The following is a 26791-nucleotide window of genomic DNA, read 5'->3' on the forward strand; positions in this document are numbered from 1 at the left end:
GGTGTACTGCACTTTTAATATGCAGTATTCCCTCCATGAGACACACCGCATGGAGAGAGAAGCTGTTCTCTACTTCTTGTCTTACCTGGTAGAAAAAGATTGTTCTGGGATGTTACCACCCCCCAAGTTCCGCCCCAGGTACTTACTAGGAGACAGTGAATGGGGTTTCCTCTCAGATCAGTGTCCGGAGCCTGCAACAAATTCCAGTCTCTCCCTTTATTGTAGGTGATGAAAGTTTTCACTTGGTTGTCAATCTTCTTGTTAGCCAAGAACATTCCCTTTATCCCTGCTACCTAGGAAAAATTGACATGGCTGAAAAGTAGATCAAGCCGATGCAGGTTCTGTGCATGAGTCTCTCTTGCCCTGTCAAACCCAACACAGATCTGATGGCTGTGTCAGTGTGGTAGATGTCAGGGCAAGAATTGCCAAGGAGCATCAAAGGAAGGCAAACTCAGGTGCTGGGGACAAGATAAGACCATCACAGGTGGAAAGGTGACAAATGGAAAAGAAGGCTCATATTTCAAAATCAGCATGGGAACATGGTAAGATGTCAATAGCATTATCTGTAAAGTGACAATCTCTCAACTGTGTAGGCATCCTTCCCCCTGGAGATGAAATACGTACCGGGCAATTATTTGTCTCCTGCACTGCGGTAGCAGGGTACAGCAGCAATTTTGGCCTTGCAAAGAAAATGGTAACACACACATAAACTTAGAGTTCAGTGCTTCTATTCTCATACAGCCTGCTTAAGACAATCCATCTAAGGATCCCAATGTGTTTCATAATCATCAGTGTTTCAACAGGGTATCTTGGGGCACAGAGGTATTTTTATTAGTTTTGTATTTTGAGGAAACCAAAGTACTGGTGACTCAAGCAAGGCCACCCAGCATGCAAGTTATAGAGCTAACAATGAGATTTTCATCCTTTTATTTTTCCTGGTGTTTTACCCAACAACTTTACTCCATAGACTGCAGGAGGATTTTGTGAAGACGTGAGCTAACAGACTCACATTGGAACCAAGCCCAAAAGTGTCTTAGTGGGGAGAAAAAAAGTCAACCTCAAACCACAACTCACACTGCAGAATGTTCCCATCTTCTCAGCACACTGAAAATCAATAGCCAAATAGCTGCTGCAGCTTGCGAATGAATTTGTTAGGCTGTCATTCTGCAGTCTGAGTACTGCAATAAAAAGGGAAGCGAAATGGGGAGAAGGAGGGGGAAAGTGAGAAACTTTTTGGTTTCCAGCAAGTCTATTCAGTCATCCACCCAATCTCCTCTTATGATGCAGAACTAGTTCACAGAATCATTCATCAAGACTTTTTATTCATAGAGATTATTACTTAAATGGCATCACGCGGCAAATGGTTACACAACAGATTCAGAGTTTGTTCCAGCTCAACTGATTTAATTAGGTGGCTGGATTTGGATGCTACAGCTCCCAGTGAGTAGGACCTTATTGCACTTTTAGTCACATGTTGTGGGACTACTAGTGCACTGTGCATTGGTACAGTACATTGGTGTACTTAGTCATTCTGAATAACACTTTCCTCCTTGAGCAATGGCACTGAACTTCATTTAAAGTTATGTAAAGACTTAGACCTGACTTGCTATAAATTAGGTAGTTAACTGATTTATTGTTGATATAAGCATAAAAAGGTAATATTTTCAATGTCCTAGCTGGATTATTTGGTACCACGTAAGTAAGTATTCAGAATTTCTTTGTTGTAGTAGAAAGGCACCTTTCTACCCTGTAGTAGAAAGGGTACTCTGTTTCTCAGTGATACTGCATGAATAGACAGAGCTGGAAAAATAACATAGTTCTGCCTTTACTACCAGAGGCCAGAGCCTATAGCTCCATTTGTACTTTTCTTTGTTGTTGTCCTGAAATAGTTGTATTATATAGTCCCTGTGAAATGCTGGCCATAAATGATTAAAGACCATTTTATATATCAGGTGATAAATGTGTTCTGAAATCCTGTGAATTTTTATTTTTATGATTCTAGTCAGGGGCCGGGACTCAGAATCCTTTCCAGAGAAAGCAAAGTGTGAGTTATACTGTCAATCTTGGACAGCTTTATCTTAAAAAAAGACCACACACACTATACAAGTTTGTGTGCTCTCAGTAGGAAGACATACACCTATTGCATATATACAACCATGACACAAACAATGATCCGTTCATCCCTGCTGTTCATACAATCATAATAGAGAAAGAATCATCCAAATAAGTGCATGACCACCAGTGGTCAGAGAGAAAAGCACTCCATCAGCTCCCACACAGCCTTTGTAGACAATCCTCACTGCCCTGAATACATTGTGTGCAGATACAAATGCTGTCTACAGTTTTAGTGAAAGATTCGTGCAAGACACTCGAACACACAACTCAAAACACATTCTTCACTCCCCATCACCAATTTCATATGTAAAACATATACTTCCCATCCAAGATGCATACTGCTATAGACACATCTCATCACAGTCTGTTATCACTTTAGGTATGGATTCACACAGGCAGGACTCTCTTTCTGCAGACCAGTCCAACTACAGAGCCAAGCAGAACCATACCACATCATTGGAGAGGTGCAGCAACTAGAAAGGGTACTCAGACCCAATGGCCAGTGATTCTTGCTCTTCCCTTGCTCTAGGAGTTAGGCTCTGGGACAGCCCCTTTGTGACTGAAGACCCACTGAACACTGAATCCAGTGTGCTACTGATGAAGTGGCACTGGAAGGTGGTGGAGAGAAGAACTATTCTTACACCCTGCTCTGTCCAACATGCAGAAGGGGTAATAGTGTCCCTCTAGGAGTGGCCTCCTCATCCTCTACAAGGTCCAGCAGCAGAAGAGCCCATACACTGAAATAAAAACCTCCGAGTGAAAGGTTCCTGATGACTTACAGAAGAAGAGAAGGGAGAATGTGATGAAGCACCATGAAAGAACTTCTATTTTCTCTTCATGCCCAATGCAATTCCCCACTGAGCAGCATTGAGCAGATTTATCCTTGATGTAGAATCAGTTTAGGAATCTACACACACAAACACATTCACTACAATGCAACCAGATGAACTTACTTTTAACACCTGACAAACAGGCATACAGACACTGGCACATTTAACAGGTCTTTCTCTGGCATCTAATAATCTGGCTTATATATACAATAATATAATATACTGCTGTCACCACAGAAGGACTCATTTTGCAATCTCTCCACTTCCTTTTAATTTATCTATGGATTTTTTTCTTCTCTCGTCTTCATCTCCATATACCCCTAGAGCATTCATCATTCACAACAACCCTACTGGGAGAATCACACTGGATGGCTTTCTATTCCCTTCCAGGTGGAACATCAAATTGAAAGGAAGTTTTGTGCCAGGTTCAGTGTCAGCCAATATTCTTTCTATCTAGATACTCAGCAGGTATGATGCTACAAGTCTGATTCCATCGATTTCAATCCAGGTTACTGTGTGGTGTCAGCTTAATAAAACAAAACAAAGGCTTTTCTTTCCCCTGGGATGTAAGACACCTTTACATAATGCAGTGAAACTGCTTCTTGAGCGGACAGTAATAAAAAGCAACAGTCTTTCCATGGGCAGCCAGCATTACAGAGAGATTAACAGTAAAAATCTCCAAATTACTAAAATGCCAGTGCCCATCCTCCTACAGTTAATCTGCATTTATGTACAACATACATCTCTCTGTATGGACTCTGTATAGCTCTCTGTTTGGACAATTCAAGGTGGTTTCCAAGTAAAGGGCAGCTGAAGGCAAACTATATAGCAGAGCTACTATTCAGATGATGATGGGGAAATATGGGAAGCATCTTCATTTTCAAAGGAACTCAGATCTAGTTCATGGCCTTTATTCTAAATGGTCAGAAAATCCCCTGGAGGAGACCTGAAGAGAGAACCTGACCTTCAAAACAGCAGCTGAGGACTGAATTTCTACTTAGCTGAGTGCTGTCTCCAGAATTAAAACAGGCAGCAGAGCAGGAGCAGTACAAGGCCACATTAAAAGTCCTATTCTTAGGATCAGTTGTCATAGAAGACAATGTAAATTGGCCTTCTTACAGGTGAGCTTAGGCAGAATGTATTTGTCTAGAAAAGGCTCGGGGTAAAAGGGGCATCAAGATGAGGTAGGAGAGTTTCCATGCTCATAGGATAGCCCAAGAGGGTGTATCTAAAATCACTTTTAGTTCCCAGAATAGCCCAAAGTGAGGAAGGTGACAAAGATAGATGAAAACTTCTGTCTCTCCTTACTTCTAAAACAAGAGATTAGGCTGTCAGAAATGCAACAAAAATTGGATAATGATGCTATTCAGAGTGTTGGGAGCTTTCAGAGCCATCAGGCAGGACCAATATGGGTCAGCAGGATTTTTGAAACTTAAAGAGTGAATGAACTATTCCACTACATCTTCTGATGCATATCTTCCTATGCATGAAAGAGCCATGAGCTCTTCCTCACCTGAGAACCTACAGGAGAATACAGCAGTGAATCTCTTCATAATATTAGGCTGGGTCTAAATTCAACACCTCTGTAAAACCTGGACTTTAAACTCATCTGATTGCACTGAGGCCCTTAAGTAAAAGGAAGGTAAAACTGTGTTTAGTCACTTTTTGGCTCTGCTGTTCACATCCATATAATAAGACTGATGTGCAAGAAGGAAACAGTACTGGCATCATGTGAGCTCCTGAGAAAGGAATGAGATGTTTGGAGTCATGACATACCTCATAGAGGTCAATCATCACATTCCCTTCCAGCCCTTGACTACTCTTGACATTTTCCAAGGCCAGGGTGAAGTACACTCCTCGGGTGTCGGAGATATACAGATTGTACGTGTCATTCTGGTTCCACTCTTGTACAGCTGCAAACACCTGATTCTCATCTGTGCTGATAACATGCATGTCCTGGGGAAAGAAAAGAGAGGAAGATTACTAGAGGGAGCTCTGCTCTGTCATTTCCAAGGGCACCGAAGTAATTGTGGAGGAGCAAAGGATATATTTAGGCTGGAGTTTAATCGGAAACTGTAGACAACACTCCTGTAAGCGGATAATTCCATCCAGGAATATTTTACACCAGCTCTCTTCTGCCATTTTTCAAAGTGGTAATTAACTGATGAGGTGTTAATTGAACATTTATATTGGCAGTACAGTGTTATACAGCAGCACTTTCCCCCCCTACCAACACTTTCATTTTAATGAATACTTTGTTTGGGGGGGAGAGGAGGTTGTTTATTTGGGGTTTTTTGGGGTTGATTTTTTTTTTTTTGGCACCTGAGTGATTCCACTTGTGATTGTGGAATTGCAGATATTAAAAATGCAGGGATTTTTTTAAAAGAAGAAAAAAGCAGCATCTGAAACATCTGCTTCTTGCCTAGCATTCAGAAACCAAGTATACTTGGGAACTGACACAAAGAGTATCTAATGGGTTACCATCTGCAGCCAGTGCTGCTGTTATTTATTATTTCTAATGTCAGTGCTGACTAGAAGCCAAGACCCTGGACCACTGTGCTAAACAGTCCCCCAAGAAATATAATGGAAAGATAAGCCTAATCCTCACTAGATGTAAAGAGCAGAATTGTAGGTAGATCACTAGTGTTATGAGTGAGGTTTTTTTTTTTACTCTGTTTGTTCTGTGTATTACAGCAGGCAGGAAGCAATGAGAAGATTGCAGAATTAAAGAAAAACCAAAAAGTATTAAAACCTGATAGCCTCTTTCAATGCCTGGAGAAATTATTACCCAGTGGAAAAAACCACCAAGAGAGAGATTGTTATAATGAAATTCCCAGCCTCTATCCACCCAGCACAGGCACCCTGAGTTTTTTGGTGCCATAAAAATCTCTGGAGGTAGGAAAAGAAATGCAGATTTCTTAGCACCAGGTGATTCCCAGAAGATTCAGCTGTTCTGTCTGTTTTGGGCAGATAGCCCAAAGTTATTCTGCTTCCATGAATCTCAGCCAGGGCTTTCTATATGCAAAACTGGGAACCTTACCAGAAAATACAGTCTTTGGAAGCTGATGCTACTTCTTCCTTCTGTTAATAATAGTCTTTGGCAATTCACTTTCTTGTGGTTTTGTAAGGCGAATTAATACTTCCAGATGGAGCCTTGTGATGTAAAGATGAAAAATAATATAATGAAGAAATCTGATCTATAAATTTGAAAGTGGATTCACCGTGAAGTTAAGATTCAGAACAGCTGTTTGTCCATCCAGATCCAGATCTGAGTATGGAGTGGATGAATATTCACTTGATATACTTGCTTCTTTGCGCTGGAGAAAAATGTATCCCAGAAGATGGGCTGGTTTTGTGGAGGAACAGATTGGCTTAAGTCCTGAGGCAACAGGAAAGGCAATATAAGTCCCACTGCCTTCTACTAATTGTGTTTGTGAATAGATATCCTCTCTTAGCTCCAGTTGTGCTAGTAGAAGTTACTGCTGCAGCTGTTTGTCAGAGATTCTTTATTTCAGACTGTCACCCTAGTCAATCTGCTGGTAGATCTACATGAGTAGGTGTTCCCAATGTCTTTCAGGCAGCATTGGCTAGTACAGCTCTAATCTCAAGTTTAAACTTTTGCATATGTGCATATACACATGGGCAGACCTCTCTTTTTAAACGTAGACAGAGATTATATGTAAAACTTGCATATTCTGGTGAATGTACAGTTTGATTAACTTACAATTTTAATCAACAGTTTTGTAATAACTAGGGGAGAGAGATAAAAAGATATTTTGACCAACACCAGCGAAAACTAAAGGCGATTTCATGAATGCTTAAGAGGCAAATAAGTTAATATATTCATTAGATGCTTCCTGAGTTTTGATCAGATCATGCTCTAAGAGGCAAGTCTAAAGAACCCAGCAAAGCTGAAGGAATTTAAGCCTGGAGAAGCAGAGATTGAGACAGAATTGGAACAATATACATGGTGCAGAAAGTCAAAAAAGATAGCTTTCCAGCTGTTTGCCTTTGGGGATCAATTAACTTTTCCTCTTAATATGACCTTGTCCAATAGATGCAGTAACAATGCAAAGCTTTGCTAGAAAGGGATCAGCATATGGGCATCAAACAGGTCTTTGACCAACATCAGGAATTTTTTGGTTTCCACATTGGCAAAATTAAAATTAATCAACATATCATATTCACTTCTATTTTATTTTTTCAGGGTGGGCATTGCTTTTTTTGGGGGAGGAATAATACAAAAATAGAGCATTCATCTTGATATAGAGCAAGAGCTTCACTACATCTTCCACTACCACAACAGATGTTCATTTTACTTCCCTACAGAAAGGGAAGAGGATGGGAAAGTGAAGCAAGGCACTTTTCTCAAACAGTTGTTGTCATCTTCAGGGGCTCCCCACACATCTGCCTGCTGAGAGCCTGAGCTTTCCTCTCTGTTCCAGCACATAGTGCAAGTACATTAAAATGCAGTCCCTGTCTGTCCTTCTTGCCTTTCCAAAGACAAAAGTAAGAGCACGATGCTGTGCATGGGTTTGGTCAGGTGTCTACTCAAATGACTAAAGGCCAAGGCTTTCTGAGTTACTAAACATGCTTTAAATGCCCTTTTTGCACTTGGTCAGGGAACTTTTCTTCCCAGCAAGTTAAATAGCAGGGATGTGTAATTCCTCTTTTACCCCATCAATTACTGGGACTGTGTTTTATCCTGTCAATTACTGGGACTGTCAGCTCTTTTTAAGGTCTGTATTTAAGGATTTTTTGGTGGTTATTGCTTCTTCCATCAGGATGTGCACCCTAAGGTTGAAAGAAGGTGATGAATTTAAAACAGAGGTAGCACACGCACCCATCCCATCAGTATTCAGCTCAACACCAGTTGAGGACAGGGCTTTTTAAAAGAGAAATTGCTTGGCTTGCTTCAGTACTCACTGATGTCTGCCCAGGCCATTGGTCTAAAATGGAGTGAATGTACCCTGTGTGTACATTTAAGGTGATTATCATGAGTGACATTACAGAGTCTGTGACAGAGCCCACATTGTGGTGCTGTGGTACAGAATAGGCAGTACCAACCCACAGATCAGTGCAGAAATTAACAGGTCTCAATGAAGACCATTTACAGGGTTAACACAACCTGTATGCACATGTGCAGACATCTTCTTGATGGGAGAGAGTTTCAAGTTCATTTAAGCTTCATTTAACTGGCTACCAGGCTATCAATGCCAACAAGAAGAATATTTTAGTTTTGATTTGCTATAGGCCATTCCTGCCTGAGCAGCAGTATCACCTGCCAAAGCTGCCTGCCGTCACACCCCTCCAGTTCAGGAAGAGTGACATGCAGAGAAGAAAGCTTGATATTTCCATCTTCAATTCCAGAAGCCACTTAGTACTGTTTACCATATTTGGCCCCACTTTCTTAGCTGAAGGAGATAAAAGAGAATTTAGGCATAAAAGAAGTTGTTTGTTTCAATTCCTTGAATAGTAGAACGCTTTGTGCATTTTTAATAAAAGCAGCTATCATGCTTTGATAGCAGCCTCCTAGACAGCCACAGCTCCACTGTAGCTCCTTCTGAGCCAAATGTAGCTCTTCTGTCTTTGAAGATATTCTGACATAGTGACAAAGCATCTTATCTCCTTAAATATCTGCCTTTTTCTTTGGGTCAAATAACATGAATGCATTCCTCCAAATCCTATTCTCTGAGAACACATTGCGATTTAATTGTAGTGCATTTTCCCTGGCTCTCCAGAGATCTCTTTGAGAAGGTGAACAGTTGGAAAAATAAATGTGGACTAAAGGAGACAACCAGTTCAAAGCAAGCTGTCTCTCTACAGATGGTCTAAATCAGCTGTAAATGACGATTTTGATTTGGGTGTTACAATAACCATGCTAAAAATGCAACTCCTTTGCTAAAGGCTACTTCAAATAACACCTGTTTAAATTTGATCTGAATTGACAAATTCAGGAAGTTTAACACCAACCTATCTTTAAATGTGACTGAAGGTTTTGCTGTGTCAGAGCCAAGACGGTATCATGGCTTCTGGTAGGGTCCTCAATGTCCTGTAAGCTTGGGTTTTTGGGTGATGTAAACAGAAGCAAAAGGTGCAACAGCAGAGTAGGTAAGGTATGGCACTGAAGCTGCAGTCTGATTATATGATGAAGGTCACCCAGTCAATCCACTATGAACAGGTCAGTTGGGTTGAGGAATCAAAGGCAGCCAGCTGTGATGTTAGCCACATTATCCCTTTGAATATTTCTACCTACAAAATCTGGTGTACTTTCAACTTCTAGGAAGAGGGTGACCTTGCACTTTCTTTTTTTCCTTTTGACAATCCTTGCTTAATTTCTGGGAATGCATTTGTCTCCAGATATTAGATTAGACCTCACATAGAATCCACAAGAACATTTGCTATCTTTGAGCTTAAATTTCATTTAAGCCACACTATATCAAGAATGCAAAGGCCTCAAAAAAAAAAAAAAAAAAAATCCTCTGTCTTTGTTAAGAAGCCGTTAGGAGCCCAGCTGCAAAATGGTGGTTTCTTTGAAATGGAGCTAACATTTTACATAGGTCTTTTGAAAAATTCAGCTCCAGAAGGTAGCAATAGCCTTTCAAGCTCCAGTGCTAATTCACCGTTGTTCGTAATTAGGGAAGATATGGAGCAGCCACACGAAGACATCTCTCTGCTTGATTCCCATTAAAATCTGCTAATGAGGCAAAGCAAAAAAAGCAACCCATACAGGATAGGGACAGGAGAAGGGAATTTTAAGACCAAAAAGAAAAGAAAACAAAAGAGATCCTTTCCAAAACTTAATTAACTAACCATAAAGAAATGGTAATTGATATGGGCTGTGGTATCTGCCTACATTCCATGCTGCTGTCCTTGACTAGCCAAAGTGCTGACTTTGTTTTCAGTCCTTTCTTGCTGGCAGACATTCTATTAAAGAATGATGCTTTCACTCATTACATGTCATCTTGCAGTTACTTGTGTTAGATTCAAGAATTTCTGTATAATCAAAATATCTGTAGGTTCATATGGGCACTCCAACAGCAACTTGCAACAGCAACCTACCTTGGGCAAGGAGTACTTTGGCAGCTTCATCTGTGCAAATGCATTCCTCCTATAAGAAACGTAATAATGTGGTCTTCCTCCTGATGTCAACTACGAGAGAAGCAGGAAAGTTATCATCAGGATTTTTAATTTTTTTTTTATTATCAGGGAAAATACCAAGCAAAAGCTGTCAAGGGAAATGCCACAGTGTTGGTGGCAATGGCTTAAAACTGCAGCACTATTACAGTTGATGAATAAACATTGATCCAACTGACAGCAGCTGAAAAAGAGAGCAAGAGGAATCCCATTTTCTGCTAAGAGAGACAAAGGCCAGAATTTCAGGTTAAAGTCTGGCGAATGTGAAGTCCTCGCTTCACTTGGGCCATTATATCACCTGCCGATACCACAGCGCTCCTCTGACTTACCACAAAACAGTCTGTTTTTTGCTATCTGCAGAGCTGCCATGTAGGCTATTGGTTAGATCAGTAGATTGGTGGACCTGACGCTTGATTTCTATTTCTGCCTCCAGCTTTGGTTCCTGTGTGGCCCTGTACAAACCATCACATGTGTCTGTTACCAGATTAGCTAAGCATTCACAGCTCCTGAAGGCAGGAGAAGCTGAGCTGATTTGGTGTTTCTGTGAATCTGGCTATTTATTTAAGTACCTAAATACTGACGGCAATACCTTGAAAAGGCTGGGTTAGAGCAATGTGAGGTTTCATTTCCTACCACCTACTAAAGGGGTAAAAAACAGAAATAAAAAAGCTGCCAATATTATCCGACTTCCAGTGCTGATGAAGCATAATCAATGTTTGTAAAGTACTTTGAAATCCTTGGATGAAAGATATGGAAGAACAAATATTCCAAGGGATGCTCCATGCAGAACTTTGCTTTAATTGCCTGATATCTGGTCTTATCAAGATTTTTCTTTAGTACTAAGTGTTTTAAAATGCACTGCAGTAGTTTAAAATGCCAGATACACAGATGCTAAGTTCATACCAGATTAAGTAAAATAAGAACTATTTCTTATTCTAAAGATCTTCAACTATTTTTTTAGGGGAATTGTGCAAAAGTTAGGGGAAAGAAGGCCAGAAGCATTCTTTATGAGAGAGTGTGAGTTTGTAAAGAAAACACAGTGTAGTGGGAGAAAGAAACCCACATTCCTTTATCCTCATGCTTTTGAGCCTACTAACTCTCATTCAAATGCCTTACTTGCAGAAAAGCTAGATGGAGATCAGGGAAGGTAGGGAAGGCTAGGGGAGGGTGCTTAGGGTGTTCATCTATTCTTCCAAGCCTTTACCATCTGGTGTAGGGCTATTCATCCTCTGAAGAAGAGTGCCTGGGACAAGACAGGGTCCAGCATCAGCCACAGCATGTTTTTAGCTGTTCCTTGCAAGTCAGATACACCCATATATATGTAATCACTTGAAGAATCTCATTTTAAATTGCCAGACAACAGTGAATTCACTGACTACTAGCAACAAAGCAGAGGTTGTTTCCAGGGATTACAGTATTATTATTTCATATCTGTAAGTGTCAATTTTTAATGATTGGCAAGTACTATCTCTTTGACCTGTTATATTTATTTCTGTTTAAGAAGCCTATGAAGTTTAAAGATTAAAAAAGGAGCTTTCCAAATTTAAATATTCCATGATATCTTTTCAAACTTCATTACAAACATGAATATATAAAGTTGTGCAGAGTCGCACTGGGCATTAAGGGGAACATCAAAAGAGACTGCTTCTCCTCACACACTTCTCCTTACACCATGCAGCTAGCATGGAGGTGTGACAAAGCCGCAATTTGACAGCACTGGGAACAATATACAACAGATTATAGACAGAAAGAGAAATGCATCAAAATACAAGGGCTATTCAGAAAGGCAGACATCTCCCCAGCATTGACTTCAGACGGGGCAAGGGGGTTGGCTTCTCTACAGTGTGTAATAACATCAGGTCAGAACAGAGAAGATTAACAGTCTTGAAGAGCACAAAACCAAGGCATCAATGACAAAGTAATGAATCAATTCACATATGAAGAGAAATTCCCCAGCTCCTGTGTCACTTCAGCCATAAACACACAGTCATTCTGAAATTAGAGAGCATGCCTGAACAGTGATGCACGCCCCTGTTTTCCTTACCGTATAAACATTTATGTCTCTGATACACTAGGCACAAAAGCTATTCTGGAACGTATGTCCCAGATTTATTTCTGGATGATTCAGACTGGTGTTTATGACTGAGTTCATTAACTGAAGGTAATTAACAATCAACTCACCCAATTTAAAATATCAGTCCTCTCTTTTCCCTCCACCCCTGAGCATGGCAGAATATCAACTGTCTGGAAGACCAGTTTAGTCTTAATGATTTCCAGTTCACCTCCATGTTTCCTGCAATTCTGCTGTTATTTTTTGTCCTCTTCAGCTGTTATTAAACGGACACTGGCAGCAGGCTAATGAAACCCACAGTAGTTCAGATCTATTCACCATCTCTCATCTGGAACACAGCTTGGCTGAGTACATCTCATCTTCAGCCTTTTCACTATAATCACAACTGAGGCATAACAATAAAGCCTGATTACTCCTTCTTTGGTTCTTCCCCTGACTCTCTTCCTCCTTTTCTATTCCCCTCTCATGCTCAAAAAAGCTTTGGTCTACTTCCTTGTGATAGCAGATGACTGACACATCACTTCAAGCTGGGGGGTTACAGCACTAATCCTAGAGCGCTGATGAGACTGCAGGGAGTGGCACAGAGCACTCCAGTACATATGGTGGATGCTCCAGGCAGGAGCTCTATGACCCTACAGTGACAAGATATTAGAGTTAAAAGGAACACTATTAGCATTGTAATGAACTGCTACAATCCACTCAGTGCCTTTATTATATGGATCTAGTGTTGATTGATTAGTTGGGGGCTAGCACACATGCACACACATGCAAAGGAAGGGAAGAGAAAATAATAGAATATAAACTCATTGAATATAAAATGACAGAATAAATAAGAGAAGAGGGTGTTCTGCACCTGAACAAAGACATAATCATCCTGGACGATCAGGGAGTTATGGTCAATATAGCCTGGAAAGGGTTTGCTGCGAGTGGCTTCACTGCAGTTCTGCATCTTGCAGGTGATGTATTGGGCATCTGAAAGGAAAAGACCAAAGACGCTTGAGATTCTGAGCCCAGATTCTTACTACTGTCACAAACCTACTTGCTGAGGCAGCATTTCTGCTTCCCAGCCTCATGTGACATGAAGTGGCACCATCCATTCAACGCAACACAACATTTCTTTCTCTTAAACCCCTTGTAAATCCACCCTTGACTATTTTCTTCAAGTACCTTCCTTCTTCACCTGGCTCAGACTCCCATTATTTCTTTCATTCCACCCTACATCAGAGCTATACATTGCTCCTTTATACCCAAAGACAGCCCAGCATAGCTGATCTGATTATTCCATGCCACTCTTGTGGTTCCATGCTGGAAGCAGACCAGAGGCAGCATTTGAAGGTGGCACAATGTAATGCTTGTGGCTCAGGTCTGACAGAAACCTAGTCAAGTGCGTATCATTCGGCACCGTTGCCTGCCCTGCTGAGTTTACTTGGATGCTACCGAGGCTTAAGCTTAAAGCAAGGAACTGGGTGAGGGAACAACAGACCTGTGAAAGGACCCTTTACAGAGGCAACAAACAGCCCAAGTCGTGTGACTCCCGAAGTAACTGAAGAGTTGTGTCTACGCTGCAGGACAGATACTCTCTGTGCTGAGCCTCTACAGTTTCCATGTCATCCCTATGGTGTGGCACTTGCTGTTGAGCATGACAGCTTCTCCACAGTCACATGCTGAGTTTATTTAGAACATGGTCAAGGTCAAGAGCATACACAGTATAAGGACACCTTCAGAGGACACCTGCCCTATAGTGTCACCACTGAGAACCCCTTCCTCAGCACACCTCTGTATTTCCTACAGCACTTACACTCTGAAGAGTAATTCAGATCACCTTGGAAAGTAATTCAGACCACCTCCTGTTCAGGAGTTTTACCTAATTCTCTGTTGACAGTGTAGGTAGATGCACTCTGGCAGACCTGGGCAATCATTTCACACTCCCTTGAAACTAGAGGCCTTAGCAGTTCCAATCAGTCGTATTTTTCAAAGTAAATGGCCTAAATGCAGCCCTAAAGCCATCTCATCCACTGTCACTGTATGGGATGTCCTCATCTCCTATTCTGAAGCCCTGCAGGGTGCTCATCTCATAATCCATCACCCGAAGAAAAACAATTTTAATTTCTTCATGGTGGTAATTTATCCTAGAATAAAGAACCAGATTCTCAGTATTCAGTTTGGGCTCTTTCAGATCAATTAAGAAGTTACTCTTTGTTTAATGACAAAGCTGATTTACAGGAAGAAGGATTTTGGCATTTTAGCATTAGCACTTATATGACAGAAACACTACATGGCATTTAATCTTAGAACTACTTCTAATCTTTTTCCTTGTTGGAGAAGCGCAGCCCCTTGTTTGATATAATTACCACTTTCTGATCAGAGAAGTAGCATTTTACACTGAAATAGAAATGGCTGAATTTTTACCATCTCATATTTAATCTTCTTTTTAATTAAAATCTATCATTTGACATTTCTTTCCTTGCTTCTATGAGCTGTTGACTTCTGCTTGAAACAGACATGCAGGGTAACGAACCTTCAGGAAAGTTTGATGAGGGATGATTTTACCCCAGCATTTGCAGAGTTCTTGGAATATATAAAGTGCTAAGTATTATTAGTCACTGCAGTTTATAACATTTTATGCTTTCGCAGCTCACTGCAAAACATTAGTTAATACAGCCCGGATAGCATGATCGAAATGCATTTCCATTCAGAGGGATGAGATTTTTTCCACATTAGCCACGAGAGGGCAGGGAACAACGTAACTGCCAGCCTGCTCATTCCACTGAGCTCAGCTTTCAGAGCTGTTCAGCCCTCCGTCCCTCTGCTCCCAGGAAGAAGGGGGACAACGGGGCCAGAGGCTCTTCCACCACCCAACAGTGCTGTGTGGTGCAGCATGTCCCCTCCTAGTCATACGATGGAGAACGGGCACGCATCTCTTCACCGGTAACACAGCCAGTTCCCACTTCTCCTGTTAACTCAATCCATTGTATCATGAAGGACAGCCCCCCACACCTGCCCCCACATTCATCTCTCATTCTGGGGTTCTGAGTGAAATGTCTGGCAGGTCTGAGTTTAAACAAAGAAGCATCATTTGGAACGGCTGGCCCCACTGCCCCCTGGGCTGTTGGCAAGACTGGGTGGCTTTTCACCCATGGGATTAAATCCCCCAGCGTAGAGCTATATAGGATCAGACCTCTGTTTCCCACCTTGTTTCCTTTTTTTTCCCCCCACCACCACTGTTCCCTTTTACTTCCACACATCGGCCGCCCGGGAGACACTAAGAGGAGACTGCAGTGCTGTCTTATTTCCCATGCAAACAGGTTATCTATCCTGAGAGCACAGGGAGGTAACAGGACAGGTGCTGCTGGGACCAGCCAGCAGAGAAGATGAAGGAATCTCCTCCCCAAGAGATTTTGAAGAGCAGGCCAGGTTGACATCTATTAAAGGTGACTGAAGTTTTTTCGATCCTGTTTTAATGGAGGAATGGGGACTATGTCTATTTCTGCTGTGATCACAGGAGTCTGTACAGCAGTGATTGCACCATTGATGAAGATTTACTAAGGCAATTTCTGTGAACTTTTACAGTGCAATTCTCCACAGCTTCAAGTCTAAAATGCCAGTAATAACTACTAAAGGGCAGAGCACTGAAATTGCTTAAGCTAATCTCCCAAACAGCCAAACCCTGAGATGTGCACACCAAGAAAAGCTCCCTCTGCTTTGGGAGGCAGAAAGAAGGAAAACAGGCTTCTTGCAGTGCCTGGATCCCTCTTTTTTCCTAAGGGAAGTTTTGCTGTGCTCACATTAACTCAAGGATTTTGTTTCGGCATTTGATTCTCATGGACATTTTATGTGATTCCATTGGCAGAGCTTTGTAATTTAGCATTAATTAATGTCAATTAATGTATTCAGCTGCTAAACTCCAGAATTAATTTCATTAGTTTTCCTGCACAGATGTTTTCCCTGCCATAGGTAATTAGGACATTATGCTTTTCAGTTCCAGAACCCTCACCTCCAACAACAGCTGCTGGTTTTAATATACAACAACAAAGTCACGCTGTGCCTGGAGAGAAGAACATAGCAAGTCCCAGCTCTTACACTCCCAGACACTTTGATTTTGACAGGTTTAGACACCTAGAGTAGGATTCTTCTCAGGGAATGGCAGCTATTTCTAAAGAGGAAGCAAAAAAAGTCACAGAAGACAAGAATGGAGGAGACATCTTTTAAGGGAAACCTCTGACAAAATTAATCTGTTTCAGTGGTGAAAGAGAATTGCAAATGCTAACACATAGCAAAAGTTAAGAGCCGGGGGGACCCTGTGCTGTGAAGTATTTTAGTCTTTTCTGTTTAGCTCAAGCTCCGTGCTAACATGTTCTCAAGGGAAATGCATCCAGCCTGTCCCACAGACATTTCTTGGCTCAGTTGGTGAGATGGAAGGTCGTTGGTGGTTACTGGAGGTTGGTGAGTCTCTGCAAAAGTACAGGAGAGAGTTTCAAATCCTTTCCTAAAGCAGAGTAGGACTTTCTTCAGCATACTTTGTTGCCAAGTGTTATTTTGTATGACATATCGAACAGTAGTACCTACTGCTTTCACCCCAACCTCCCTTGGCAATGAGTACCACAATTTAATTAAACGTTCTCCCATACATTAATTTTTCTGCTTCTTTTTTGCGAAACACACAAAATGACTGTTCTTTATCCATTTCCATCTGGTCTGAATATTGATTTGTGTAACATTTATGATATGGGAATATATTCACAACTCTTCAGGACTCGGCAACTGCAAAGCAATTAACCAGTAATGAAGATCAGTGAAATGAAGCCATCCCATTTACTAACTACTCACAGATCTCTTTTTATCCTGCTGCTACTCTTTCTTCGTTGCATGTCAGAGTTAGGAATCTTTCTTTACATGGGGAAGTATATCCTCTGCCATTTCTGGCATAAGGATGTAATTAGAGAAAGTAACAGACATCATTCTCCAGGACAAATACTAATCATGATCAGGAAAAAAATACTAATCATGATCAGGAAAAAAAAATCACTGCGCTGGTTTAGGGTACTATGGGAATTAATTCACCACTCTAGCTAGGTTCACAAAAGACTGTCAGGCTAGGTTGCCTACTCATTTTTTCCACAGCAGTGATTATTTTATTCTCCCTAGCAATGTTCTGTGAAAACAGAAATTAAAGTCCTAGTACAACTTTGTGATTCAGACACTATTGACCAGATGCTCAGTCCCTGTTGATCAGCAAGCAGAGCATGCCTGCTGACCCCAGGTGAGGCTTTGGTCTTACCTGCAACCACAGCAGCACCTAAATTACCTTTCAATAAGAGAAGTTGTGTAAATCAGGACAGCCGAAGAAAATCAAAGGAAACAAAAGCACTCTTTAAATATCAGGAGCTCTCTAAATTTTTGCTAGCACATTAGAAAACCCGTTAGCTTCTTTCATCCACACTTAAAAAAAAAAATACATAATTTAAAAACTCAAAATCAATTGGCATCTATCTACACAAGTGAATGCATATCTCATAAATGTAACAGTTGGTTTTCTTGACTTGCATCTAGAGAAACTGTCACTTAGACATCCTCTGAGTCAGCTTTGCCATTCTGCGGAGGGCCAGCGGGTACCCAGTTAGTCTCCGAATGCCTTGTAGGAATCCATCTTTCTAATTCTCACCAACAATCTGGATTCCTCAGTAGGGATCACCAGAATAAAAATTACCTCCCACATCAGTTAGCGTGAATCAGGCCTCACTGGGATAACCCTCCCTAGCTCAAATCAGATAAACCCACTAATTAAGGATCTTTCAGGACTTGTATATTCTTTACAAACCTAAAACCCACACAGTTTATATACCTTCTGAAAGCACTTCAAGCTGCATTTGAGCAAACCTGGATTTAACTTCCACCAGTCATTCTGCCTGCTGAATATGGTGGTGAATGTAACAAAGAGAAGCTTATCATGTGGTTAAGAACTGTAGGGGATTAACGGTCTTACTGGGTGTTGACCTGAAATCAGGCAAAAAAAATTCACAATTCCTGCTGACTTTGCTGGATTGCCTTTGATCCAGTTCCAAAATCAAAGTGGAACACCAGGGACACCCAAGCTTACAAATGGAAATGTGAGATAAGATTTATATGAACTTCTTCCAACCAGAAAAATCAGTTTTACTACTTTGCTCTCAGTCCCAGCTTGACTCGGATTGGGTCTGAAGCCGTTAAAAAAGAAACGAAACCATCATGACTGATGAGATGAAAATTTGCCTGGTGCTCTCCAAAATTTACACAACAGGATTAAAAACATAAATGGCAATAATTAGCCCTGCAAATCTGTCTCCATCAATACAACTAAATTTCATAGTCTGTACTGAGTTTGTTCATCACTACCTGCACCCTAGTTCGATGAGACACAGTGTGTTCAGAAGGAGTCCAGATTTTTCTGGATCCCATGCGAAAAAAAAAGTAGGGAGAATGTGAACTAAGGTACAAGATTGCTAGCCAGATCCTCAGCAGGTGTAAATCAACATGCCACTGAAGTTATACTGATTTATGCCTGCTAAGAAACTCCTCTTTTGGTCTTTGTAAACCTTTTACATTATGCATATAAACACAATAAATAAAATGCACAGACAGATCATAATCAGGGAGCAGAAGTAGAGAGTTATTGGTGTTCTAGCAGGGAAAGCCCAATACTAAGACTGTTGTTGATAGATGTTGTCAAACAACCCTGCCAGGGAGATGGGCTAACACCGTACTCCGCTGACATTTCTACTTCTTCTTACCTTAAGCTGCAGTTGCACTACTCAGCTTCTGCCGGAAAAGATACCAGCACAAGAATGAGGTGGTTTTCTTACTTGTACAGAGTTCAGCAGGTTTTTGCTTAGCCTTTATATTGCCACCTCAGGATCTTTTATTTTATTGTACAGATTGTGTAGTTGTTTCCACACCACCCCCCTCCTTCTTTCCTTCTTTCTCCTTGCCTTGCTTTGGCAAGTCTACCTTCTCAAATTTAATCCCTTTATTGAATTTTTACACTTGGTTAACTCTCAAAAGAGATATTCCAAACAAAGTATAAATAAGTAAATGCAAGAACATTTTAAAAAAACCAAAACTCAAAATAACCATGAAAAATTGTTTGCGAATTACCCTCAGCTTGAAAAAAGGTATCTTTATCACTTCAGCACCCTTCACCCCATCACCCCACTGGCAGCGACACACCTGCTTCATTCCAGAGGAAAAAGGTTTGTTCATCCATTGGAGGGTCATAGTTACCTCTTCCAGAAAAAGGAGACTGATTTAGTAGTTAGAAGAAGGCTCCAGTAGCCAAGAGACCTGAATATACCAAGTTGGTCATGGTAAATAGAGTAATGGACCATGTGCACACTCTTAGCCTGTCTCAATCTCAAAATCCTGTGACCTGCTACCAAATGTCTTCTGGAAAAAACGCTGTGATATGTTCCAAGGTTACTGCTTCGAGCTACCCACTGTAGTCCTCTGCCAAAGCCCAATGTTCTCTGGAACAACGGGCAAAACAGAGCATACACTTACTGAAAATCCAACACATTTTCCTATATTGCCAATGAGCTGAGCTGGCGACCTCCTGACTCATCAGCAGAAGTTTCATCTGAATGACTGGTTTGCAAGAGGGGTTACCACTGGCTGAAGGTTTGACCCCACCGCTATATTTACACTAGTAGTTCTGTCACTGACTAAACGAGAAACTTAAGTTGTGCTGCCTCACAACTAAGCCAAAATAAGCACTCAGAATCAGTTACAGAGCTCAGCTGATGAGCAATACTTTGTTATTCCACAATTCTTTACTAATACGCCTGACTCCTTAGTGAGGCCAGTTTTATCTACCATTTTTTTTTGTTTCCACCTTAAGAGGTGTAATAAAGCTTACTAATTTGTTAAGCACTCAAGAAGTCTTTTGCAGAAATGTGCTATAGTTGTGCAAAATGTTCTTATTACAGCCTAAGAACTCAAACAAGACCATTCGAGGCATCTGGAGCATGGCAATTTCTCTGCCCACCGTGAGCTGAACATTCCTCAAAAGCATCACCAGAATATAGCTCCTTAAACATTGATTGTAGGGCTTCATCTCAATGACCTAAAATTCTTAATGCCTTATAACAGTAATATTTTGTGCTGAAATAGACACCATCCTGTTAGAATATTTCATTCTCATTTAGCATGTCCCAAGAAACAGAAAGCCTCATGTTCCTAGCCTTGCCACCATGTTCAGGTAAGTAAAACTGAGGGGAGAAATAATAATCAGAGATCACAAATGATAAGAAATAGAGATAATACATTCTTTCACTTTTGCTAATCTTGCATACCTTGAAATGAAAAGAACTTTAAAATTTTATGGTTTCTATCGCAACTGTTTCTCTTCAAAATTCATCTTCCAAAAAATTCTCTTTCATGCGAAATTTCAGTGAGTTAAAAAACTGATTATCTTAAAGTTACCTTTTCAGACGGTTTTTAAGTGTCAGATGACAAAATACACATTTTAAGTAATAGCACTGCATTTGGGAGTACAATTCAGGGGATAATTTTATCCATTTTTAAAGGAATTAATTGACTGCATCATTAATTCTTATATATTGCAAATGGTAAAAATCTGCTTGTTATGTTGCAGCAAAGCTGCTATTTACAGAGGAAAAAATACGGAATTACAATGATGAAATCTATGGCAGCCAGGCTTTCAGTGTGATGCCTGCCTGAGGCAATCCAGTGTTGTGGAAAAGAAATCCATGCAGGAAGATCTGCAAAGGCAGTGGAGCTCAAAGATAAACCTTGAGGAAGCATGGGTGGGAGGAGAAAAGGCCAGTGGGTGGCTCAGGGTGCCTGAGAGAATTTACAGCCAATTAAGAGAATATTTTGGAGTTGCAGGTAAAGGAGGCTCCTAGAATGCAGAAAAGCACCTAAAGTGGCAAAGCAGGGAGGGAGAGGAGCTGATGAAAGTGAAGGACAATGACAGGACCAGCAATAACAGTGAAGAATACACTTAGGTTGGTCATTAAAAGGTTTCTAATGTGAGAGAAATGAAGTATTTTCAAAGGTAGTACCTAAGGCAGAGTATCCCTGGTCTGTTAAAACTGTAATAAAACCCAAAACCAAACCAACAAAAAACCTGTAAAGCTGTGAAAAACATGGTATTATGTACTGTGTGAAACAACAGCAGCTAGACTTTGTGACCCAGGAACTTCTCTCCAATGCCATGTTCCCATGAACAAAAATCACGTAGGAAGAAAGAAAAGTGCTGTATATACTAACTCCAATTACTGTTTATCCCCTATTCTTCCTTACCATGTTCTCAGCTCTTTTCACAGCCTGTTAATCCTAACTTTCTGCCTTGCTGGAAAAAGTTCACTTCTGACAGACCTGCCTTGGAACAGGCAAACCCCTCATATTAAATGAGTGAATCACTAAACAGAAGTCGGATTTCCATCATGATATTGTGTGGTTACAAGAATATGAGGGCAGTCCAGAATACCACAGTATTTGGAAGCTGATGTACTTACGACCATCCACTGTCTTTGCCTCCAGGTGCACAAGATCAGGCTCTCTACCGGACCCCATCATAGACCTGTAAAAGACAGATTGATACAAAGGCGTTAAAAGCAACAGATACCATGAATGTCTGAGATATTAATTGCACAGGAGATCCTGTTTAGCTGGACCTAAACTGATACTCACAAGAGGTGATAATTTCGAAAGCATTTTGAAGTTTTCCCTAAAATAAACTTAAAAATTTGAAAGAAGTTCTACCATTTTATCAAATCAATGCCATTGTACTTATGAGTTCTTTATTTCTGACCCCTTTACTTCACTTCTTTCCACCTGGAGACTTGTTTCTGTTCTCATTGGCACCTGAGGTTTTGATGTGTCTCCTGGTTTGGTCGGAAGAATGCATTTCAGTTCTGGGTGGGATACAGAAGACTTTAATTGATGGGATAATAGTGTTTGCCAGCATAATAATTATAGCCGTTCCTTTATATTGGACATTTTATGCACATTTGCTTAATTGACACTCTTAATGATCAATATTCCCTCATCAATTAAGAAATTTTAAAAACCCATTTCATCCTGAGACATTTTATCACTTCTGATCTAATAAAAATAGTGTTTCAATAATAAAAGAAATGTCAGATCGACTCAGAAAATGACTGTTTGTTCACTCTGAATTAACAAGCAACAACATAAAGACATTGAGCACTGCAAATAAGGGGTTTATGGACTCAGGCTTTGCTTGCATTGCTGAGGTTCCCCTGGCCTAGCACTGCTGGCCTAGAGAACTCCCTGGGACAGTCCAAATGGACAGTAGTTTGATGGACAGTCTGAATTATGGCAGTACTGACTGCAAGTATGTACCAATCTCATTGTACAGCAGCCTCAGCAGCATCTCTGACAATCAGCCTTATTTCTGGTCTTGGTCCCATCATCCAAGTCATAATCCTAGATTAAGGCTAAGGGTTAAACAACCAGTTTCTTGTTAGTTCCCTGACCTCCAAGTTAATAGTTGCGTGAGGGTCGAGAAACATTCATTTCCAGTGATACACAAATTAGATGCTGTTCTGTTCAAAGCCTCATTATTTTTCAGAAAATCAAAAGCGAGGTTCAAACAGTGATTTAGACCTTAATTCAGTTCCCACTGACTGCAATCAGAGGCAGCTACAGCCCTTAATCATCATGCGCATTAACTAATAACCATTATAAAAATGTTAACAATAACAAGACTATTTGCATCCTGATTAATCTTTAACTTTGCTTGAAAAAGTCTGTAACAATTCTGTAGCTAGAAAAGGTTTGGAATTTTTTGTTCTCCTCTGCTGGGGACTGGAAAGTTTCAGAAAAGACTCTGAGCCAGTGATACTTTTACCTCTTCTCCATTTTTAAGAACATTTATGGCAAGGTCTTTTTCTCCTAAACATTCAACTTCCATTTAACTCTACTTCCCGATAATTGACACCAAGTGGGTGGGAAGGCAGTACCTTCCTAGGGCATTTTTCCTTTACCTGCTATCATCAGCAGATTTAGGGCCAAAATCCTGGGCCTGCTAGTTACAATTCAGTTCAAGATAGATAAATGCCAGTGACAGACAGCTCTAAAAAACTGTAGAAGGACTTAGCTTGTAATTTGTCCTATCTCCTTTTTATTCTTGTTTATTCAAGCAGGATTTAAGCACACCTGGAATTGGGCTATTGCAGAGGACACAGTACAGTTTTGTCAGAGCATTCCTTCTCCTGACCTGATGCAGCTCCATGGGGATGTGAAGTCTCGAAAGAAACAAGGCTTATATTCCACTGATTTGAACGCTTTGTTTCCTCAGAGACACACAACAATGGTATTCATCCAGCAAAGAACTTGTTGCCCTAGTTAAAGCCTGTGAGTCTACAGTTAGGTGCCTTGTGTTTTTCCTCTTCACAGTGCTATTCTGACCCAAAGAAACACCTCTACTGATCTTCTCAGGCAAAGACAGTTAATTCAGCAAGAGACATCTCACTGATGGATGGGACGTGATTGTCATGTTATTTTCACTTATGATATGAGCCGTAATTTACATCAAAATCTTAAATGTGTTAAGAGTAGCATATAAATATCTGGACCCACCAAGTCCTGAAAGTTAGAAGGCTACAGCTGTAATGACCTGCATATTACTTAGTCTCACACTACAACAGCCAGTATTGGGACTGCAGAAGATTCAACTCAAGGTAGAATTAAGCCATCAATTGTCCCAAGGATGTGCAGAACGACGACGGCTGAAACATGACTGGTGATAAACATTATCCATCTACTTAAGGGCCTCCTTTCGTTTGATAGCTCCTAACCACTGTGAATTAGAAATGTGATGACAAAGATGAAAACTAAGGCCCAGAGAATCTAAAGATGTTCCTAAAATCAAACAGAACATCTGAGGTAGAAGCAAGAACCATAGTCAGGTCTTCCTGTCTGCTAGATATTTCTTCCTACCTTAAAAAATACACAGTCCATTGCTTTGATATATAATAGGCTTAATTTACTTGTGACAGCACAAGTTCACAATCAGGCCCATAATATTAAATAACATGAACAATCAGTTGCAAAGGACAGGCAAAATACAACACATATCAGCTCAAATCAATATTAGCTGTACATAGCTGACATCCGGAAACACGTCACTCCCATCTGGATTCTGCTGAGAGCTTACTAACCAGAATTTTTTTTAACGTCACATTTTCTTTTATTATGCTGTCTTGTTCCATGGTACCCCTGTGATATTTCTCTATACATCCCTCCATACCAGTTGAAAAGCCACATAAAGTAGTATTTATCTTACACAGTCATACACTACAGATATTTAACTCTGAGCTAATCACACTCAACTCTCTTTGCAGGCAGTGAGGAGAAACAGGCAGTTTTGCACTGTGGTTCATCTGAACGGTGTTAGATATGACTTCATGAGAAGACAAACTTTATCCTAAAAAGGGCTGTTTCTCTCCATTGAATATAAGATGTCTGGACACCTACACTACAGACACCCTCATGTGATCACATAAAGGTCCCAAAGCAGGTAACACAACAGACCTGAAATATGTTTATTACCTACATTTAAAAACATGCATTAGAGATAAACTATGGATTGTAAGTAAAGGGGAAAGAGAATGTCCTGGAACACCTATTGTCTGAGAGAGTGATGTTTTATATAGCTTACCTCAGCTTTATAATTTACTATATGTCATGTAAAAGCCCAGGAGACATTCAGAAATGCAATATTGACCACAATGAGCATATACACGAGATAAATACCATGCTCTTGGTTGCACTGCACCTGAGAACATGCACTCTGTAGGAAGACAGACATATCCTTTTACATGCATAGGACAATTAATTCTTAAAGTATCTACTGGAAGCAACGGTGTTAGGAACTTTGGAATATACATCAGAAATCTTAAATTTTTAGAATGACAGCTGGATCTATCACAATACTAGCAAGCATGCAGCTACACTATTAGCGGGTTTTCTTTCATTTGGTTGGGGGGAAAAAAGGATCTTCCCTAGAAGCGGGGCAGGACAATGTACTTCCACAAGCCTGAGTATTATTAAGTAACAGTGTTAAGCCCATGGCATCAGTATGAAACAAAATGAAATTACAAAGAAATTCCAGTTCTGACTGATGACTGGATTTGAAGATTCTTATGCCAAAACTAGAGTGATCAATAAATACAAGCTTCACACATGGAAGAAGGAAACTACATGCTGGATTTGCCCTAGATAACGCAAAAGCCTCAAACTCAGTGTTTCTAACTTGATACAACTGCCCGCTCTGCTTCATTATCTTTTGTGTACATAGTCAATGCAACCTGGTCAATGTACACTTCACAAGCTAAACAAGGAAAAGTGCTGTGCATTCGATAGCTTATAAACAAAGCACCCTGCAAAGAACAGGGGTACAGGTGAACAGCACTCTGGGACCCACTCAGTTAGTGATTTATCTCAGAAATTTCTCTAAAAATAAACAGCAGTCCAAAACTTTGCCATGCTCTCCTCTGAGCAACTTCTGTTAGTTATGCCAGCAGCACTTTCTTCTCATATTTCTCAATTCTATTCTTCCCTTTCAGTATCCATTCTCAAAGACCAATCGTTCATACATCCACAAACTTTTCTTCTTGCCATGGTCTATGTTTTCACTTTACGGTAAAATGCCAGCATGCCCTTTGTCCGTCCCTTTAATCTCAGGCTTTCTGTGATACTCCCTGAAACTTCAGTACACCAGGGATACACTTGCAACACTTTCTGCTGAACAGTGCCTATTATATTTTTGAGATTAGCTTTTTGTGTTTTGTTGGTATAATTGTCTGGATGTTTTGAAAAAAGAAAAAGGAAAAGAAAAAAAAAAGACAAAAATAATCTTTTTGGAAAGTGAGGATTTAAAAAAGCCAAGGGGAGTGCAAGGCAGTGACCCCACTGCCTTTACACAGAAGATGCTCACATTATGAAAAATGTAGGACCCCCACAGTCCTACTACAAAGTTGCTACCTAAAACTTTAATCACCATCAAGCCTGCTAAGTAGTCATCTGCACTTGAGAGCTTCACAAATCGATATCAGTGGCTGCAGCACAGTAATTGCTCTGAATGCAGATTCTACATCCACCGTGAGAAGCAGCACAGGGAAAAGACCCCGGAATCATCCTCTGGTTTAGAACTAGGCTGAAATAAACAAAAGCAGCCTGGCACTGCCATTGCACAGCAAATGCTATTTGGCATATTTCTGTAGTGACCAACCCCTTGCCATCTCTCTGTCTGAAACATTTCTAAAACCTTGGCTTCCTTGGCGTGTCAGCTCTTCTGAGCCAAGGAAATTCAACAGAGACCCTGTTATCCTGGGGTTTCCACCTCTTCTATCTTTTTTCACTTCTAGGGACAAAAGTAATTGTTTATGGATGCTGGGAACAGATGAGGCTTGCAAAGCAGTCAGACCACTCAGAACTGCAAAAAGGCATCATTGTGAAGATAGCAAAAACTTCCACTTGGTGTACTTAATTTCAAACTACCATTTTTCATAAACAAAGAACTTCAAGCACCAGACAATAAGGGCTCCATCTCAAGGGCTTGTGCATTCTAGAAAGTAGCTTTGGGTGCCCTTGATTTTGGATGCTTGATTTCAGA

General features: G+C 40.6%; 1 protein-coding gene across 1 annotated transcript in view; it reads right to left on the reverse strand.

Annotated features, from left to right (window-relative positions):
* Positions 1-26791, reverse strand: part of LOC104258436 (VPS10 domain-containing receptor SorCS1-like) — a 304871-nt gene that overhangs the window by 66790 nt on the left and 211290 nt on the right. The window contains exons 6-10 of the mRNA XM_059820842.1: positions 21666-21730; positions 13007-13125; positions 10008-10097; positions 4722-4901; positions 147-293 (exon numbers count right to left, since the gene is read on the reverse strand). Coding sequence (XP_059676825.1) covers positions 147-293; positions 4722-4901; positions 10008-10097; positions 13007-13125; positions 21666-21730 — 601 coding nt within the window. The remainder of the gene's footprint in view (positions 1-146; positions 294-4721; positions 4902-10007; positions 10098-13006; positions 13126-21665; positions 21731-26791) is intronic.

Source organism: Gavia stellata, chromosome 9 (assembly GCF_030936135.1).
Source record: "Gavia stellata isolate bGavSte3 chromosome 9, bGavSte3.hap2, whole genome shotgun sequence".
Lineage (NCBI taxonomy): Eukaryota > Metazoa > Chordata > Aves > Gaviiformes > Gaviidae > Gavia > Gavia stellata.